The 20,904-nt window shown below is 35.6% G+C and overlaps 1 protein-coding gene and 1 pseudogene across 1 annotated transcript; both read left to right on the forward strand.

The window, feature by feature from the left end:
* Nucleotides 1–13,648: 13,648 nt before the first annotated feature.
* LOC110895534 lies at nucleotides 13,649–14,962 on the forward strand. Its single transcript, XM_022142855.2, has 2 exons — nucleotides 13,649–14,397; nucleotides 14,577–14,962. The coding sequence occupies exons 1-2, from the start codon at nucleotides 13,965–13,967 to the stop codon at nucleotides 14,582–14,584; spliced, it is 441 nt and encodes a 146-aa protein (XP_021998547.2). The 5' UTR covers nucleotides 13,649–13,964; the 3' UTR covers nucleotides 14,585–14,962.
* Nucleotides 14,963–15,343: 381 nt separating this feature from the next.
* On the forward strand, nucleotides 15,344–18,667 carry LOC110896949 (annotated as a pseudogene).
* The last annotated feature ends 2,237 nt before the right edge of the window (nucleotides 18,668–20,904 follow it).

Genomic DNA, 20,904 nt, shown 5'->3' on the forward strand with positions numbered 1-20,904 from the left:
TTCACTTATTTATTTTTTTGAAATATATATACTTGCCAAACACTCAAATAGTTGATTATCTGATTATTGCGATATCAAACAACATAATCAAATCCAAACAATGTTGATTATCTGATTATTGTGATATCAAACAACATAATCAAATCCAAACACTATCTTTCTGCAGCACGTTTTGTTACAGCTAATTATCTGATTCTGATTATTCAAAACGCATAATCTATTTTCAAAACTCAACCCCAAACACCCCCTAAATTTAATAGAGTTAAATGCCATTTTAGTCCCTGTGATTTAGGTCATTTTGTCAGTTTAGTCCAAATGTTTCATTTTTCGCCTGTTAGTCCAAAAAGGTTTCACCGTTGCTATTTTAGTTCATTGGGTTAACTTCATCCATTTTTTCTATTATCAAGAAGGGCAATTCGGTCATTTTATATGTAATTCTGTTATTTTGTTATCTTTATCGGTAAAAGTTGCCAATAACACTGAGTCATTCTATCATGACATGATCAAAATTACTATTCATTTGATTAGTGGCAAACACTAGTGGAGAATATGGGAGTTTGCTAAAATGTATATATGATTCAACTGACCTAATTTGGTGAAGTGGGTATGAGGCCATTATCATTAGATCAAGAAATCTTGAAACTTCCCAAATGGTCATAATTGAAAGAGGTGAAAAAGTGGGTGAAATTTGACTCTACTCAAAAGCTTCTCATGATCCAATACCCCATTTCCCTATTCCCATTGGGGTCTTAATTCCAAAACCAAGCATAGTGCTTCAAGATTGTGACTCAAATCTATGGATGCCATCATCTCATGGGGTGTTGATATTCTTGCATTAAAGTTGATGCCTTCACATCTATATTGGTTATAGTTATCTTTTTCCCTTTCTAAAATGTTATCACTATTAAAACATTTAACTAGATTTGCACTGATTATTAAATTCATTTTTATATCAATATCTAAATAAGCTTTAAATTCAATAATATTATATTCTTAAAAAAATAGTTCATGTGTTGCAAATGAGCTATAACTACATTGACATTAGAGGGTAAGTGAAGATTTAGGTTTGAGGTTATAGGTCTCAAGTTCGAATTCGATCCCAATCGAGTTTTACCGTAATGGGCCTTCGGACGGCGGGTATCCCTGAAACTGGAGATGGTAAGCATGGGCTACCCTAGGCATCCGGGATTTTATTATGTTGGCAGTTAAAAGAATAAAATTTCAAGTGTAATAGGGTAACTCTAAAGATGTTAATACTTATGACATTTATGTAAGAAATTGAATGTTTGGACGGTTGGACCACACTATTTTATATTACCTCCTAAAAAATTATACAGAAAACTCAATGAATGTCAATTAACAAAAAAAAAAAAAAAAAAGTTTAGGCTAAAAATTTATTTGAAATTAAATGTTACGGTAACAAATTATCTAAAAGTAAATGGTACTATAATATAGAGCTTGGTATTGTTTTTTATTAGGAGATATTTGAATATTTTTTTAACGTTAAAAAACATAATATTCATACTTAATCAAAAACATGTATTTTTATTAGTAATTAATCAAACTTAATTAAAAAATCAATCTTCTAAAAAGCTTATTCTTTTTAAAAGAAATTACCCCGTCTGCAGCTTATTCTTTTAAAAGAAACTAGTATTAAGCCTTCGCGTTGTGGTGGGGGCGTAAAACCAGGGGCGGACCCATATGATGCGGGTCGGGGTCTACGGACCCTAATGTTTTTTAAAAAAATAATAGAACTGGTATGTTAAATTTTTCAAGGACACCATAAAATAAATTAGTTGGACATCATAGTATTAAAAGCAAAGATGATATACTGGTAAATTTCCTCGTGTTCTAACAAGGCAACAAGTATGTCTCAACTTCAAGTTTTACATCTTTTGTTTTTTAGTTTATTTTTTCCATCAAAATTAAACTAGTGTTTTAAAACACTACAACCACCCATTGATCCTCTATTTGCTTTTTTAAAATGATAAATTTAATGTCTTCGAATGATTTTATTTCACATTCGATTACCAAATAAGACTTTCAACATATAGTGGCGTGTAAAAAAAAAAGCTTAAACAAAATATTGAAGTTATGTGAAGTAGTTGTGTTATTTAGATAGATATTGGTTTCAGGCAACTTATTAATCACCACAATTTGATAAATTGATTCTTAAAAATGGTTCTAAATAATGTAGTGGCTTCATGTCCACTAAATGCTTCTACCTTATTTCCTAGCCTGACCCGACCCGACTACGATGACCGACCCGAAAATTTTAATGTTTGGTTGTGAAAAATTCTAACAAAAAAATAGATCCCAATGAAAAAAAACCTGGGTCCAGCACTGCGTAAAACTGTGACAAATAGCACCAAGGCCACAGCACCGTGATGTGTGTAAAATGCAATATATAAATTACATCAAATGAGGCATCAAACTAACCCTTTTTAAGTACTAATGTTGGAAAAAGAGTGTTTTTGTCTTCCTTTTGTATTTTCAGGATTAAATGAGCTTAAATTCACAAAAGAAGCAAAAAGACAGCTAAATCTAACATAAATACAAGAAAAGGAACATAAGTGGACTGCCCGACCCCTCGACAGCATCCTCCCAAGCAAAATAGAGAAGGCAGAAGACTGAACACGCCCTTTGCTCAGCCAGCACGGGGCCGTGCCCAAGAAGCAGCATAAAAGACAAACCAGTAGAAGCTTCTATTGCCCACCACGGGGCCGTGCCCAGTGAACACGGGGGCGTGGCGAAAGTACATCAGGCGCATTAATTGTAATTGCGAATTACAATTAATGAAGAGAGAGAGTGTCAGACAGGCACGGGGGCGTGTCCAGCGGACACGGGGCCGTGCCTAGACTTCTGTTCAGCCTATAAATAGGAGTGCTTGGTTTCATTGCAACTCATCCCTTGGCACACCACCTCTCTCACACTTCATCCACCACCCACCACCATCACAACACCATCATAACACCATCATCCACCACCATCATCCATTGTCCATCATAGAGTGTGTGAGTCGTCTCGGGATCCAAGATTGATCGTAAGAGTTCTTGACAATCAAGGCCATGTTTGCCTAAGTCTCTTACATCACTTGGTGAAGACAAGTGTTTAGTATAATACTTTTTATTTTTAATCTTTTGCACTTTTTATTTGGTTTTGTATTAATGACTTTAATAACTAGTTTCTTATGTTGAAGGTGATCTTTCCTTATCGTTTGTCCGTGGTGTCTTGGCATTATTTTACTGTCTATATAAAATAAAAGATTTTCACCATTCATATCTCCACGGTCTATATGGAGGTATGTTGGCTACCTGGTCGGGGGTTAAGGGAACGGTTTGGTAAGGGTCTTGCCCTTGTTCAGCGTTTAGAGGTCCTGCAAGGGACCTGGGTCAAATTTAGTAGGATCTCCTTCAATGCCCATAGGTATTAGATGGCGGGGATCCAAACTCTTTGACCCCCTCATAAGTTAACTACTATTAATACTATAACCCGGCTATTTAGGACTGTATCCCTGCTGACTCAGACTACTTAGTCGAGAGTAACGTCACCGCCAAAAGCGGGGCCTACCATAATTTGCATTAATAACTTAATTCATTATCTTCCAATAATCCAACCCTTTAGGATTGTATCCTTGCTGACTCAAACTATTGGGTTGAGGGTAACGTCGCCTTCAAAAGAGGGGCCTACTACAATAACTAAGATAATCTCTTAAACAAGTGCAAAAGTGCGAAAATAATCAAAGGTTATACTAATACACGAGTCGGATCCAAGTGATTCATCTTGTCTATCTGTTTTTTTATTTTATTTTTATTTTTCAGCATTTAGTTAGTTTTTATTTCCTTAGTTTAAAAATCTTTTCTAACATTTTGATTTGATTAGACGTTGAGGATAAATCGGTACTAAAAGCTCTTGTGTCCTTGGACGACCTCGGTATCTTACCAACACTATACTACGTCCACGATGGGTGCACTTGCCCATATGTGTGTTTAGTGTTAGTAAATATCGTGTTTTATAAATTTAAAACTTGGCTAAAAGCGTAAAAAGGGCTTAAAATATACATCTAAAATATATACACGCTAACACGCATCAAGTTTTTGGCGCCGTTGCCGGGGACACAAGGATTTTAAGAAAGTTAGGAATCAACGGCCTAATCATATTTTTATTTTTCTTTTTAATTTTTTTAGGATTTTCTTTGTTTTTCAGCTTCTGCAGAGCTCAGCACGGGCCGTGCCCGCTGAACACGCCCCCGTGCTCAATCATTGGAACTGGCAATCCTGTTTTAAGTCAGACAGTAAGCTGAACACGGGGCCGTGCTCACTCAACACGCCCCCGTGCCCAAGATTCACTTACTGAAAACAGAACCGTTAGATCCTAGCGGTTGGTAATTTCTGACATAAACATGAGTGATAGTAATTCTTTTTACTTTCGGCACTCTTATGGTACGTGGTGTCAATTATGTGGAGGCGAACATAAAGAGTTAGAATGTTACTTTCTAAATTATAGGCCCTACTACATAGACCCACCGATTCCTTATAACCTTAAGAGGGGCGAAAGTAAAAATAAGCACTATCTCTCCCTCGAATGCGCCCAGCCAGATATTCTAGGGGAAATGCTCCTTGACGAGTTATTTCAACTAGAAGAGCTAATTCTAAATTGGTCAAAAGAGCTTAGGAAGGATTTTATTGATCAGCCCCAAGACGATGACCATGAAGAAATGTTGGGATCGCATTCCGACAACCTCGTTGCTCCAAAAAATACCTTCATACCAAGCGAAGACTTGGACGATAGTCGTCCTTGTGCCGATTGTGCCGTGAAGGACTCTCCATCGACTTCGTTCAGTGCATACATAGACCTGAGCGATTCGGCATACACCTTCTTTAACGAGAGCCCGGGAAAGGGTTGGACTTGTCCACCTAGAATGAAAATAGGAATTACCCTCACTGACAACCTCTTGCGTTCTCGCCTTAGTCTAGAACAATTAAGGTATCTTAGGCACTTTGGGGTTGTTCCAACCAATCAGGAGCCACCCGATACTAGTGAGTTCCTTAAAAAATTTAGACAACTTCATAAAACAGTCCCTCGACACGGGGCCGTGTCCAGCCAACACGCCCCCGTGTTCACCAAAAGATTCCTTTCTGATCAGTACGTCAGAATACGGACAAACTGTGTCAGAACTCCACCTGCACACGGGGCCGTGTCCAGGATGCTGTCGTTTTCTATAAATGCAGCCAAGAATTCTGCACATTTGGACCAACTTGGGACAGAGATTTGAAGGAATCTTCTCTCAACTATCCTAGGTAAGTCTAAAAGAAAGTTCCAACAACCCATCTTGTCATTTCCTCTTTTAGCCATTTCCTTCTTCTCCATCTTTCTCCAAGAACCACCATTAAAAGTTTGAATTCTTCAAACTTTGTGGTAGGGATTAATGAGTTTTGTTCAAGGAATCTTGGTAAAAATATGTTGTGTAACATTGTTTTAAGTTATTAATGTTTAAAAAGACCCCACAAGTTCAGAAAATAACTTAAAATTTCAAGTTTCCTTGCTCCAAAATTCTGCAGAAAGATGAACACGGGGCCGTGCTCAATGAGCCCGGGGCCGTGTCCGGTCACTGTTTCATCAAATAAACTATTTTTTAGTTTATTTTTCGTAGAATGTCGAGTAAAAACAGCGAAACATCTTCCGTGCATTCATCAAACAGCCGAAGAGGAAGGAGACCCTCCGTTGAAGCTACGCTTGTGCACTATGCGATAGCATTAAGGGAGGCTCTCGACGAAATGACGTCAGTAGAGGAGGTCCTAATCGACCGTATTAACGATCTTACGGTGGGACTCGAAAGCAGCTTCCAAGAAATTAACCTCTTGCACCAGAGGTTAAATATTCTTGTAGCACCCCCGATGGAACCGGTCCTCCCTCAACAGGATTGGAACCTGGCACTCGGAATTAACAACCCTACCGGGTGGGAAGACTTTCCGGCGGAACCTCCCGTGGAGCACCAACAAGAGATCCCGGTGGAAATCGAAACTCCTCAAACTAATGCCGATGAGCCTTCTTTTCTCCTTCCAAGGGAGGTGGAGGAGTGGCTCGCCGACATGTGAGGAAAGCCGCACCCGGAAGAAGGAGTTCTAAAAAGCCTTGTCTAACAAAGATTATTAGCTTCTTGGAAATTTTGCTAATTAAAATAAAGTATAGGCTAGAACTCCATGGTTTAATGCTTCTTTGTTTTCGTATCTAGTTTAATATAAATTTAGGACTATGTAAGATCTTTCTATGATTTCAATGGAACGATGGTTTTAAGGATTGGATGGTTCATAATAAATAAAACACACTCATGGTGGTAAAGGATGAAAAGGGAAACGAGAAACATGGACCCATGCACAAGAACAAGGCAACCCGACATCAATTTCTCCATTACAGAAGGTTCGACACGGGCCGTGTCCAACCAACACGGCCCCGTGCTGAACCCCCTGCAGAAAAATGCCCAGTTCAGGTAACTGGACACGGGCCGTGCTCACCAGACACGCCCCCGTGTCTAGGCTTCTGTTTCTTTTCTTTAATTTTTGTTACTGACACCTGAACACGGGGCCGTGTCCGGTCCCCACAGGGGCCGTGTCCAGACTGCCAGTAACATAAATCTTTGCTTTTAACACCATATTACACATCTAATCAACCTAAAATTTTATTTTTGGGACACATTGAGGACAATGTGTAATTTAAGTGTGGGGGATGCTAAAACCTTGAAATTTTGCAAGTCTTAATAACTAGCCTTACACAAAACTCTATTGGAACCGCTAAACACCCCAATTTTTTTTCAAAATTTTTTTCATTTTTTTTACTTGTCTAAAGTTTAAGTTAGGAATCCTAAGATTAATAAGGTTATATTTTTACAAATTTACAACCGAGAGCGTCGTGATAGAAAGAACCAACATAACAAAATTATGAAACGGCATGACAAGCTTAGTTAAAATTTGATTATATATACTTGATCACATAGAAAAACCCATTCCCACAAAAAGTGAGTTTTTGAGCCTTTATTGAGCATACAAATTTACATCTTTAGACTAAATGCTCATTTTTCGTTTCTTGTGTGAATAGCCGCTTGGTTCTTACGACTCTAGAACTTGCCACGACGATTCATTCCCGGTCCTTACCAACTTAAACTCAAGTAAGTAAATGATGGAGGCATTAGGACTAACCCTTTTTCTTTCTACACCATTATTTTTCATTTTTTTACCACCTACCCAAAATCCCTCTAGTTAACCCCTTTGAGCCTAAACCTTTCATTTCTTTACCCTAAAACCTTTTTACCCACCAAAAACCCTTTTTATTTCTACCCTTTATTTTAGTAACAAGCTCGGTTTTCGTGTGACTGAAAAAAAAATTGAAGTTAGAAATAAACAAACAAAGCTCTTGAAACAAAAGCTTGTTTGGAGAAATACTTCGAAATAAAAAGTCACTAAAACAAAATGTTTTACGAAAACCGACGCTTTTTACGCTTTTCGCCCTTTTCTACTAACCCATTCACCCACCTTTAGCCCAAGCCTTTACCCGAAAAAGTCCTCTTCATATTTACAAAGGTAACAAGTTAAAAAGGAGGAGGATTGATTGCTTGGCAAGCTTATGGTAGGAATAAGTTTCATGCCGCTCTCGAGTGATTCACTAAAAATACACCTTCGGCCGAGTGTGAGTGATTTCTCCCGTGAGGTATGTGAACTTGTATATAAATGGAATTTTAAAAAGGCATGTTATGCCGAAATAACTAATTTTTCCTATGAAACGTTCTAAACAAATCATAACGAATAGGATTATAAATAAATAAAAAAAAACCCAAAAAGATCTTGGGTTCCCGACATTCTATGACAAGCCAAAAACCTTCTCTTCTACCCATTCCATTTGGGAGTGTAAGCCACATATTAAAGAGTTTTGCTTGAGGACAAGCAAAAGTTCAAGTGTGGGGGTATTTGATGTGTGTAAAATGCAACATATAAATTACATCAAATGAGGCATAAAACTAACCCTTTTTAAGTACTAATGTTGGAAAAAGAGTGTTTTTGTCTTCCTTTTGTATTTTCAGGATTAAATGAGCTTAAATTCACAAAAGAAGCAAAAAGACAGCTAAATCTAACATAAATACAAGAAAAGGAACATAAGTGGACTGCCCGACCCCTCGACAGCATCCTTCCAAGCAAAATAGAGAAGGCAGAAGACTGAACACGCCCCGTGCTCAGCCAGCACGGGGCCGTGCCCAAGAAGCAGCATAAAAGACAAACCAGTAGAAGCTTCTATTGCCCACCACGGGGCCGTGCCCAGTGAACACGGGGGCGTGGCGAAAGTACATCAGGCGCATTAATTGTAATTGCGAATTACAATTAATGAAGAGAGAGAGTGTCAGACAGGCACGGGGGCGTGTCCAGCGGACACGGGGCCGTGCCTAGCCTTCTGTTCAGCCTATAAATAAGAGTGCTTGGTTTCATTGCAACTCATCCCTTGGCACACCACCTCTCTTACACTTCATCCACCACCCACCACCATCACAACACCATCATCCACCACAATCATCCATTGTCCATCATAGAGTGTGTGAGTCGTCTCGGGATCCAAGGTTGATCGTAAGAGTTCTTGACAATCAAGGCCATGTTTGCCTAAGTCTCTTACATCACTTGGTGAAGACAAGTGTTTAATATAATACTTTTTTATTTTTAATCTTTTGCACTTTTTATTTGGTTTTGTATTAATGACTTTAATAACTAGTTTCTTATGTTGAAGGTGATCTTTCCTTATCGTTTGTCCGTGGTGTCTTGGCATTATTTTACTGTCTATATAAAATAAAAGATTTTCACCATTCATATCTCCACGGTCTATATGGAGGTATGTTAGCTACCTGGTCGGGGGTTAAGGGAACGGTTTGGTAAGGGTCTTGCCCTTGTTCAGCGTTTAGAGGTCCTGCAAGGGACCTGGGTCAAATTTAGTAGGATCTCCTTCAATGCCCATAGGTATTGGATGGCGGGGATCCAAACTCTTTGACCCCCTCATAAGTTAACTACTATTAATACTATAACCCGGCTATTTAGTACTGTATCCCTGCTGAGTCAGACTACTTAGTCGAGGGTAACGTCACCACCAAAAGCGGGTCCTACCATAATTTGCATTAATAACTTAATTCATTATCTTCCAATAATCCAACCCTTTAGGATTGTATCCTTGCTGACTCAAACTACTGGGTTGAGGGTAACGCCGCCTTCAAAAGAGGTGCCTACTACAATAACTAAGATAATCTCTTAAACAAGTGCAAAAATGCGAAAATAATCAAAGGTTATACTAATACACGAGTCGGATCCAAGTGATTCATCTTGTCTATCTGTTTTTATTTTATTTTTATTTTTCAGCATTTAGTTAGTTTTTATTTTCTTAGTTTAAAAATCTTTTCTAACATTTTGATTTGATTAGACGTTGAGGATAAACCGGTACTAAAAGCTCTTGTGTCCTTGGACGACCTCGGTATCTTACCAACACTATACTACGTCCACGATGGGTGCACTTGCCCATATGTGTGTTTAGTGTTAGTAAATATCGTGTTTTATAAATTTAAAACTTGGCTAAAAGCGTAAAAAGGGCTTAAAATATACATCTAAAATATATACATGCTAACACGCATCACACCGCTAGTGACCACCAACACTGAAATTGCGACGTCTTAATGCGGAGAAAATAGACCGAAACATAAAACATAGAAAATAATAATTAAGTCGATTTAGGACTCGCGCGTCAGAAATGGGAAAAAATAGACGATCATAAAAACGTTGAACCACACATGCACGTTGCGTAATGTTAACTCACAAAATTTAGAACAAAGCGTAAAAGAAACGTAAAAACGTTGAACCACAAATGAACGTTGCGTCGTGTTAACTCGCAAAATTTAGAACAAAACATAAAACGAATTTTTGCGAAGTATGAAAAGTATAGGGTATCAAAGTTGAAAGTAAAAAAGTTCTTAGGTTAAATTGACAAAGGCAAAAAGCTTTGGGGTTAAAAGTAAAAAACCAAAATAGTTTTAGGTTAAAAGTGTAATTATATCAATTTTTTAAATCCCTTATGTACTTTATTGGGTTAGGATCAAATACAAAGGATAAAATAAATAAGAAGGGTAAGAAGGATTCTAGTCCATTGATCTTAGATTTGGAGGGTTGAGATTTGTTGTAGGGAAAAGATTATAATAGAAGGGCATAAAAGGGAATCTTATATTTATAGATTTTCTCTCTCCACATGCAAGGCACATGCCAATTCCCCCCTCGATTTAAAACGTCCATAATTTTTACATACGATTTTTTTTTAAAAAAAATTCACCATAATAACGAGCGTTTTTTTATCTTTAATATGAGTACCATATTATCATATAAAAATAAAATAAAAATTTTCATTTTTACTGGATTTTTTTTTTGCATTGTGTTAAAGGTTCAGGTCATTGTGTCTTTCAACTAGGTTTTGGTCAGTAGAGTTTCTATACATTGTGTTATTATCAAAACCTATAACACAATGTTAATTGGGGATCTATCCATTGCATTTTTTAAGAACCTATAACACAATATATGACACAATGAAGATGGTGTTATATCTGGGTTTTCTATAAATTATGTTATTAGTTCAAGTCATTGTGTTTAATATGTTATTTATTGTGTTTTAATATGTTGTCCATTGTGTTTCAATAATTTGTTCAATTTTTTTATTATCTTTGTTCATTGTGTTTTAGTTTGTTGTGTATTGTGTTTTTAGTTTGTTTTTCATTGTGTCTTCATCTGCTCTCTGTTGTGTCTTTTATCTGCTGTCATTAATTGTGTCTTTTATCTGTTGTCATCAATTGTGTTTTTATTTAGTCTGATACTTATTGTGTTATATGTTATCGCCATTGTGTTATATGTTATGGTCATTGTGTTTTAGTATGTTGTCTATTGTGTCTTTATTTGTTGTGATTGATTGTGTTTTTGATCTACTTTACATTGTGTTTTACATCATGTCCATTGTGTTATTATCAAAACCTATAACACAATGTTAATTTGGGTTCTATCCATTGCGTTTTTTTAAGAACCTATAACACAATATATGATACAATGAAGATGGTGTTATATCTGGGTTTTCTATAAATTGTGTTATTAGTTCAGGTCATTGTGTTTAATATGTTATTCATTATGTTTTAATATGTTGTCCATTGTGTTTTAATAATTTGTTCAATTTTTTTTTATTATCTTTGTTCATTGTGTTTTAGTTTGTTGTGTATTGTGTTTTTAGTTTGTTTTCCATTGTGTCTTCATCTGCTCTTCATTTTGTCTTTTATCTGTTGTCATTAATTGTGTCTTTTATCTGTTGTCATCAGTTGTGTTTTTATTTAGTCTGACACTTATTGTGTTATATGCTATCGCCATTGTGTTATACGTTATGGTCATTGTGTTTTAGTATGTTGTCCATTGTGTCTTTATCTGTTGTGATTGATTGTGTTTTTGATCTACTTTACATTTTGTTTTACATCATGTCCATTGTGTAATATACACTGGGTTTTTGAAAACTTTTTTGAAAAATATAACAATATGGTACTCATATTAAAGATAAAAAAACGCGCGATTTTATAGTATAATTTTTTTTTAAAATCAAATGATGTATACAAAAGTTACGGACGTTTAAAAATTTGGGGGGGGGGGAGGAATAACATGTGACTTGCATGTACATATTCTCTTTCCTCTTGTAGACTAAATTACCCTTTACATTTAATTCCTCCTAAAACACTTGTTACTCTCTGGTGGCTTCTTACACTTCTTATTTTTAAATACTTTGTATTATAACTCAACCCGTACTTTATTCATTAAAATGTTACTAATTTATAATGGATAAATAAATAGCGAGTGTGCTATTTCTTCTCTAGGTGCTTTTTACCTTTGAAAGTTGAAACTCTTTTTTTTTTCTTGAAACATTTGTGATAGTTTTATTTTTTTAACTAAGGTTTACAATATAGCTACTAATAATTTAGTAACTTTTTTACGTAACGATAAGAAGTTCAACAATATCTATTTAAATCTATTAAGAATTTACCCAATGAAAAGCTTTTTGGGGGTTTGTTGAATTTCTCATTTGGATTAGGGTTCTAAACAAACGGAGTCGAACTTAAACTAGTCTAAACTTAAGTTTGCCTACATGTGTTTTAAAGATGCTTGTCATTTATATCTGATATAAAATTTACTATTGAAAAAACAAATATTTAAGTTTTAAATTATTAGTTTCTTTTTAAAGACTAACTAACAATTTGTCTAAATCTACTTGTAAATTTTCACATTTTGACTGGAACCCTTACCACTTTGAGAATGAACTACATTTTGGTGCTAGGTCAAAGGTCTCTTGTTTTAAATTGAAAGTTGTACTTTGTTTTAAATTGAAAGTTAACTAGGAATAATTATCCCTGACAAACCTCTCCTAATACTACAACTGATTTCGTTAATTATGGGAGGATAATATTTGACATATTTCAACACGATGAATATAAACGATGAACCGAGTTCAAAGATGAAGCTCCAAACTCCTGAATCAGAGTGGCCAATTGGATGGGATCAGGCCAAAAAAAAAACGGTTGCAAAGACTTCGTGTTTAGAGGGAACGGCCTCAAGCAACTCATCAAAAATTGATAAACTTCTTCTCAACTTCAACGAGATTAAAGATATTCAAGCGGAGAGGTACACACAGAGGGAAAAAGTAAAGGAAGAAGTCGTGACAAAGGAAATGGAGAGGCTGCAGTTGGATAGGAAATGACTCGAAATGAAACTACAATAACAAGAGGCTGAAGAATTCCGAATCATCAAAACCGACATTGAAAGCCTACCAGAACGAGACCCTGCGATGATGTAAAAAATGAAAGACAATATTGTGAAGAAATGGCTAGAAGGAAATGCACCGTAGTAGTATTTTTATTTAAATTATGTCATTTTTAATTTTTTTAAACTATCTCATTTTTATTCTATTTTATGTACTTTTTTAAATTTTAATGAATTTTTTTATTATATGGATTAGTATTAAAAAAATAAAAATGAAAAGTGAGGGGGGGGGGCACACCCTTGAATGGGGAAGGTGGATGAAATGGAAATTTTCAAGCTTCGCCACTTATGGGAAGGGGGAGCACACCTCATGCCCATAGTTATATACTTTTTTTTATCTCAAAATAGAATATTCTAATTTTAATTCGTTGACATATCATATAATTTAATGTTGAGAAACATATTGTTATGTTTAAACCTCCTTACTTCTGATGACACCGTCAATATCCATCAGTTTGTCATCCCTGCACATGATATACATGTTATGGGAAAAGAATATATACGTTGTTTACATTTCGGAGGATGAAGTCTTTGCACAAAACAAAATAAAATATAATCACCATTTTAGCTATTTTATAATCTGGTACAACTTAGAATGGATTGTTAAGAACATGGTATTTCTAATTCCATTGACTACATTATTTATGATTTAATAGTACAATTAGGAATTAATCATCATGTGCACATGATGTAAAACCATTGACTAAATTTTTGTTAAATTTAAAAGCTGTGGACAAGGATTTTCGTTTAGATAAACAAACTTGAAAGACAATGAAAGAGTTCAAAATGAGAATCATGTTATTGATTTTACTGTTGTTGATTTTGCCAGGTTTTGGCCATGGCAAATGCTCTACTACAAACACCACCTTCCAAAAAAACCAGCAAATCCTTCTAAATTTGCTTATCAAAAATGTCCCTCTTCAACATGGATTCTATACCTCAAGTTATGGGAATAACTCAGATAAAGTCTATGGTGCCTCTCAATGCAAAGCTAATATATCTTCAAATCAATGTGCCAGCTGTTTAAGTTCATCCTTGGGTTCCTATAATGGATGTCCTGAATTCCCGGAAGTAGAATTTGTATCCAGTTTCTGCACTACAAAGATCAACAATATGAATATTATTGGAGTATGGACCAACTGCACATCTGTTGAATACCCAAATCAAGCATTGGACGATCCATTAGTATTTTCGAAAGGGTTTTCGATGATGCAAGATTTAGCAAGCACTGTTCCTTATCAACCATTAATGTTCCAAGCAGCTGAAATGGATGTTGGGATTTATGGGAAGAGGTATGGTTTGGCTCAGTGTGGACGAGATTTGAGTACGTTAAATTGTAAAAATTGCTTGGAGGATAGATTATTCCAATATAGATCGTTTGTCGAGAATAGAACTCAATGGGAAATTCTTGGGTATAGTTGTAGCATGTGGTATTCTAACGTTTCAGACACTGATAAGAATCTAAATGCGAGTGTGGTCGAGATCACCCCTTCAGCTTTGCCTTCGCCTTCTGACAACCAAGTTCCACCTGGAAGTGTTACATCAGGTAAGTTGCTCCTATATATATTATGTATTAGAAACCATTGTATTTTGTATAATTCAAATTTATCATGAAACGCCTAATTTTGATATGATATGGGGCTGCTTTGAAATTTTGGCTTTAGGATTAGTGTAGACATAATTTAATTAAAAATGTTTTGTTGTCTTGGTGATTTTATACTTCAGATAAATAGCATATGAATATTTGGTTGAGGACCCTGGACGCATGAGATGGAGAACATTGTGATCTCTTGATTTATTTAATGCTTTCTTAAGTAGATTTCTAAATTAGTGTTGTAACAATTTGTACTTATATGGTTTGCTGTACTCCGGAGTTGAAAGATGCCATGGAGGAATGTGGATTGGAACCAACATCTGGATCAGTGCTTTAACAAAACTATTATTAGCAACTCAAGTTTTTCATTTGTCATGAATGGTGCTCCAGCGATCATATATTTTAACCAAAAATATTTAATGAGTTCAAAGTTGTAGTTTTATTTGTAAGTTATTTCTAAGGTTATTTGTTGTGTTTTAACTTGTTGAGTTCCAACTTCAGTCTCTTATTTTCTGTATCGCGGTTATTGTTTTACTTGTTTTTCATGGAATTAATTCTAAAATGAGTAAATTACGTTTTTGGCCCCTGTGGTTATATCAGTTTTACTATATTGGCCCAAAATAAGATTTTTTAACAGATTTGCCCTCATGGTCCCTATAACTAACCTTTTTGGCCCCTAAATCTAACCAAACCCCAACTCAGGTTAATTTATTGGTCACATGTTTAGCACATGATGTCTAATTTGGTCATTTTACCTCCCTCTATAAATAAAACCCTAAACCCCTCTCCATCTTCTTCAATAAATCATTTTCTTCTCCACCACCACCCCCATGAAAATCAAAATATAATATATTCATCTCTCTCACTCATAGTTTCTTCATCATAAATTAAATTAAATTATGCCCATTTCATCCTGAATCATTCTTCAAATGGTTTCTCTTCAACAATCCGACTCTTCTAGTCCGGGTCGGTTTCAAATAACCCGACCCTACTACACTCCTCCTCCATCCTCAGCTGCTTCTTCTCCATCCAGCTTCCAGAAATATCTTGGCCGTTCAATGCGTACCGTGCGTTCCAGTTTCTCACACTCAGGATAAAACAACAGCTGTTCCTCCTTCGCCGCCTCTACAGAACAGGAACAAACCCTCCCACCCTCTGTCGAATTAGACAACGTCACTGATTCCTCCATAGACACGCATTTGCAACAGCTTGCCACTGCTAAGTTATCCAACTCATCCTCTTCTGTGACGTCATCAGATGGATATTACGAACTCTCGCAAGTGTTCAGTGATTTCTCCGCCTGTAGTAGTGACATATCTGGAGAGCTACAGCGTCTGGCTTCAACATCAGAGGAGGTGAAGAAATTGACTGAAACTGATCGAAAGAATTTACAGGAGCCGGAGCCCTGCTTAGGGTTTCTCCAGCGCGAGAATTTCTCTACTGAGATCATTGAAAACATTTCACCTAAAGATTTACAACCCACGGTTAAGATCTGTGTGGATAGTCTAAGTTCGAGTTCGATTGCTGTCAAGAGATCAACAGCTGCCAAAATTCGGTTGCTAGCGAAAAACCGAGCGGATAATCGAGCGTTAATCGGTGAATCGGGTGTTGTACCCGCGTTGATTCCGCTGCTTCGGTGTGTTGATCCTTGCACTCAAGAACACGTTGTCACTGCGTTATTGAATTTATCTTTGTTAGATGATAATAAACCGTTAATTGCTGGTGCTGGTGCAGTGAAATCTTTAATTTATGTGTTGAAAACTGGCACAGAGGTGTCGAAACAGAACGCAACGTGTGCGTTATTAAGTTTAGCAATGGTGGAGAGAGTATTTATTGAAGAAGATGAAGTGAAAAAACAGGGTTTAGGGTTTTATTTATAGAGGGAGGTAAAATGACCAAATTAGACATCATGTGCTAAACATGTGACCAATAAATTAACCTGAGTTGGGGTTTGGTTAGAATTAGGGGCCAAAAAGGTTAGTTATAGGGACCATGAGGGCAAATCTGTTAAAAATTTTTATTTTGGGCCAATATAGTAAAACTGATATAACCACAGGGGCCAAAAACGTAATTTACTCTTCTAAAATGTTTATTAAGTTGACTTTTATTGTTGGTTTATGTTCATTAATATTATTATTTGTTATTAAAATTAACACGTAATTACTTGAAAATATAAGGGTCCATTTTTTTTTAATTCCGCACAAGGCCCCGAGGGCCCTTGACCTCTCGGGGATAGCCCTGCCTATCACCGCTGTTAGAACACCATCGATGGGATCTGACGTGTCAACAATGTATCCTCCTTAGAGACCGACGTTGCAATCGAGTTCACGTTCTCGTTTTGTATGCTTTCCAGCAACTATGACGTTTAGTCATAAAGAGCATTTTAGCGTGGTGATGAAGCAATGTTTAAGGTGGTGATAAAGCAGTATAGAGTGTTACGTTGGTTAAGTAGTAGTTAAATGGTGAACTAGGGTGGTAGGCTTATAGACGCGTGGTTTCTGTACTTTCGTGTGAAATTGAAAATAGCAAAATGATTTTGGGGACACCGCCCAAATTAACAAATAGGAGGAAAAAAAAATAACTGACACAATATATATAGCACAACTTACAAGCAATGATGCCTAAGATTGTTGTAAGTTAATAGTATATAAATATAAATTTCATAAAATGCTTATGTGATTATTTTAAATACATAATTCATTTTTTATTATGAAGGCCCCTTCTAGATCAAAATATAGATTTGGTTGGAATGTTTAAATCTAAGGTATTTATATTTTATAGTTGTATATACTATTCGGTTTATAGACATCAGCTTTTAGAATCATGAGGTGACGGTTTCCACAAACCTCGCAAAGATGAAGGGCTTTATAAAATCCAAAACATATATCCACTTTCAATACAAAGTAATTTTGAATATAAGTTCTATGCATACCCTTGTATAAAGTGCTTTGCTCATTTTGTGAAAGACAAAAAAGTTAGGATACATAGTTACATGATACAATTGTTATACCATTCTCACAATTATGAACTCATATCTTTGTATTCAAACGTCCTTGTATCTACTATATCTACTTGTATCAAACACCTCACTTTCTAGTATGACCTTTTTCATAAAAGTATAGATAAGGTGGGCATTAAAATATGAAGCTTTCAATATCACCTACCTCTACATTACATTTGTTAGGTTTCAATTTTCATCTCTACATTTGTTAGGTTTCAAATTTCATCATGATTTAACTATTCGTAGATATATTATTTTTAACTATTAAATGCAATTCATCTATCTATATTATAGTGTATAAGTTTATATCAACTTACCAGGGGCGGATCTAAGTCCAGCCCAAGGTGGGCGGGCGCACCCCCGGGAAAAAAAAAATTTAGTGCTAACTTCCGTCGAAAATCTCGTCCGCACCCCATGGAATTTTCCGTCCGCACCCCTTGGAATTTTTCGTCCGCACCCTTTAGGTAAAAAATATTATAAATTTATATTTTAAAAATATTCTTTAGTAAACTCTTATTTTATAAAAAATACTACCTAAATTATATTACTTTTAATACCTAAATAACTAAACCCAGATACCCAATACATTTAACTAGCACACTACTAAGTCTTAGCCCAATAAACAAACCCAACAAACAACAATATTTCAAACTAAAATAAAATAAACAAGCCCAAAACCCTTACATATTCTATCCTGCTCTCTTAATCATCCTTGCACACCAGCGATCAGAACATCAACAGTGACAACAGTAAACAGTTAGCAGCCGCATACCACCGTAATCAGCCACCATACCACCGCCGATCAAACACGGGTAAGTTTCTTTGTTATTTTTGATGATTTTTGGTTGATTTTTAATTGATATTATCCACCTCCAGCAACCTATTATAGCCGCATACTAACCATAGTAGACATGTGCTTCGTTTTGTTTTCATTATGTTATGGTGGGTTATGTGATGATATTTTGCCTTTTATTTTTATAGACGCATACCACAGTATGTTTGGCTTTTTTTTAGTGAAGAATGTTTGGCTTTTTTTTAATGGTGTATATGTTGTTTAGATGATTCTTATGGTGATTTACATTATGATATTTAGGGCTTGAATAGTTGAAACATTATGTAATATGTTATGGAGCAATGAACTTATAGGTCAATTTGTTTGTAATAGCCGATAGCAACAATGACCAGGGACGTTATGCTGCGATTTCTCAAGAGAAAAGTTGATACGTCTTCCGGATTCGTTGATGTGGATACTTGCGTAATCGGATTGGCGATGAGAATTTAAGTGAAGGTTGTATATATGTTACATAGAGAAAGAGTTGCTTAAGAAAGTAGGTTTAGATGATGTTTTGGATAGATTTCAAAAAATGAAAACCCGTAGGACGACGTTTTAATTATGTTTGTAACAAGGTTTGACGTGTTTTTGATGATTATATAAATTTAGTTCTTTTGTTTTACATGACCCGACTGGATCCGAACCGACCCGATACGAACCGATTTTTTATTTATATACTTTGGGTCCCAAAATTTTTATAAATGTTCCGTACCCCACGGAAAAATTCCTGGGTCCACCACTGCAACTTAGAAAAGTCGTTCTGAATCTTTTCTAGAAAATAAGAGTCATCCTTTATGCTAATATGTGTTTGTCACTATTTTCATCTTCTCTTTCAACGGACGTTAGATTTTTAGGTTATGTTCGGTCGTTTGCTTGCACGTAAAGGTCATATGTGTTGACATAAGGGCATTTTTTATTCTTTCACCCTTACTGCTTACTATTTGTGTAGCTAACTTAAATATTTGGTCTCAACGCCTTGTATAAAAATATAAAAGAACTCCCTCACCATTTTTATGTCTTTTGGGGCCAACGTTACAATAACCCGATCTGATCATAATTAAAACAAAAGTCAAATACACTTGACATTTTATAGTTATACCCACCTTAAACCCTAAAATCAACTTCCGGTGAGGTGTTAAGTGGTTATTCATTTACATTCTTACCGAACACTTCCATAAATCGGCTATTTTTTTAGACATGAAAAATGTCGAAATAGAACACGAACTCCATGCAATTTAGAAGCCTTACCCGTATCCCGTACATCATTAAATGCAGCGAAAAAATATTTTTTCAGGAACACTTCCATAACTTGTGGTAAAATTAAAACTCATACGAGTTGTGGAAACTTAAAGAACCCGGTCTTACAAAAGTTTTTTTTCAATTACAAAAAAATCCTTAAAAAACACTTTCCAAATTTTTTTTTTTATTTACTCCACATGTAAAAATGCCTACAGATGGTGTAAATGCTAATTTGTGTTGATGTCAGCAGCTTTTTACAGCAGCTTCTATTTTTTTACAGTTGTGTTTATAACATTTTAATCTATGTGTGCAAAAAATAAGGGCAACACTCGCACGAGAAGTTAGAGTTCTTTAAATTCTCATAATTCAATGAGGTTTTCTTTTGATCTTGATCCTGATCTTTTATATATACATATATCGAATAGCAAATGGAATAAAAGAATATTTAAAAAGGCAATCGGCATGGAAATGTTTCAACCCAACATGAAAGAACCGGCTTTTGGACAACCATGCCATGCTTCTTTATTTGACACCAAAAGAAGCATCATTCTTATCAACCACTTGATTTCTTTGAACAGCCCCAAATGTAATATTTGATTACAATACCTTGAGGTTTCTTTAAAAAGATGTTACTGTTTTGTTGAGTTCGTCTCTAAAAGTAAAAAATCTAATCTAATTGCCTAATGTTCATCCAGTTAAATCGTCCTGTATTTTTACTAGGACCAAACTATATGAAATATGAGAGAAAAAAAATAACAACTTGAATTAATCACTAAAATGTTCAAAGATATGAAAAAAGGTTGGTTCATATTAAGACTTTGCTAACTATATATTTTTTTAAATGACAAATTTGGATCACTGACGGATAACTGAAGTATCACCGTGCCATCAGCAGAACCACCCGATTATATCCATCTCCACTAGGGAATAATGTCTATACTAAGTATAATACTAAAATATAAGGCAAAATTGAAAATATAAGACTTTACTAACTATATTTTTTTATGCACTTACACTAACTCCATCGCTTCCGAATATGTGCCGCCCTAGCAACCTTCTTCGATGTGGATGGTGAGGAGTCGCCCGTCTACAAGGCGTACTGTGAAGGAGAGAAACGAGGATTGTGAAAGAGAGAGATGGGCCATGGCTTTGACGCCCGTTTTAGAGGTGGGGGAATGGATGACCGGTTTGAGGTGGCTCCGGACAGGAGAAGGACAGAGTCTTCCCGTTAGAGATAGTCTTAGTTTCTCCCAAATATATGTAGTATGATTGCTTTATTTTTTTAATGTAGTATCTATAAAATTAATAGTTACTCTATAATTTGTAGTATGATTGTTTTGATTTTTTAATGTTATTTCTATAAAATTAATAGTTACTCTATAAATTA

This window comes from Helianthus annuus, chromosome 12 (genome assembly GCF_002127325.2).
Source record: "Helianthus annuus cultivar XRQ/B chromosome 12, HanXRQr2.0-SUNRISE, whole genome shotgun sequence".
Taxonomy (NCBI): domain Eukaryota; kingdom Viridiplantae; phylum Streptophyta; class Magnoliopsida; order Asterales; family Asteraceae; genus Helianthus; species Helianthus annuus.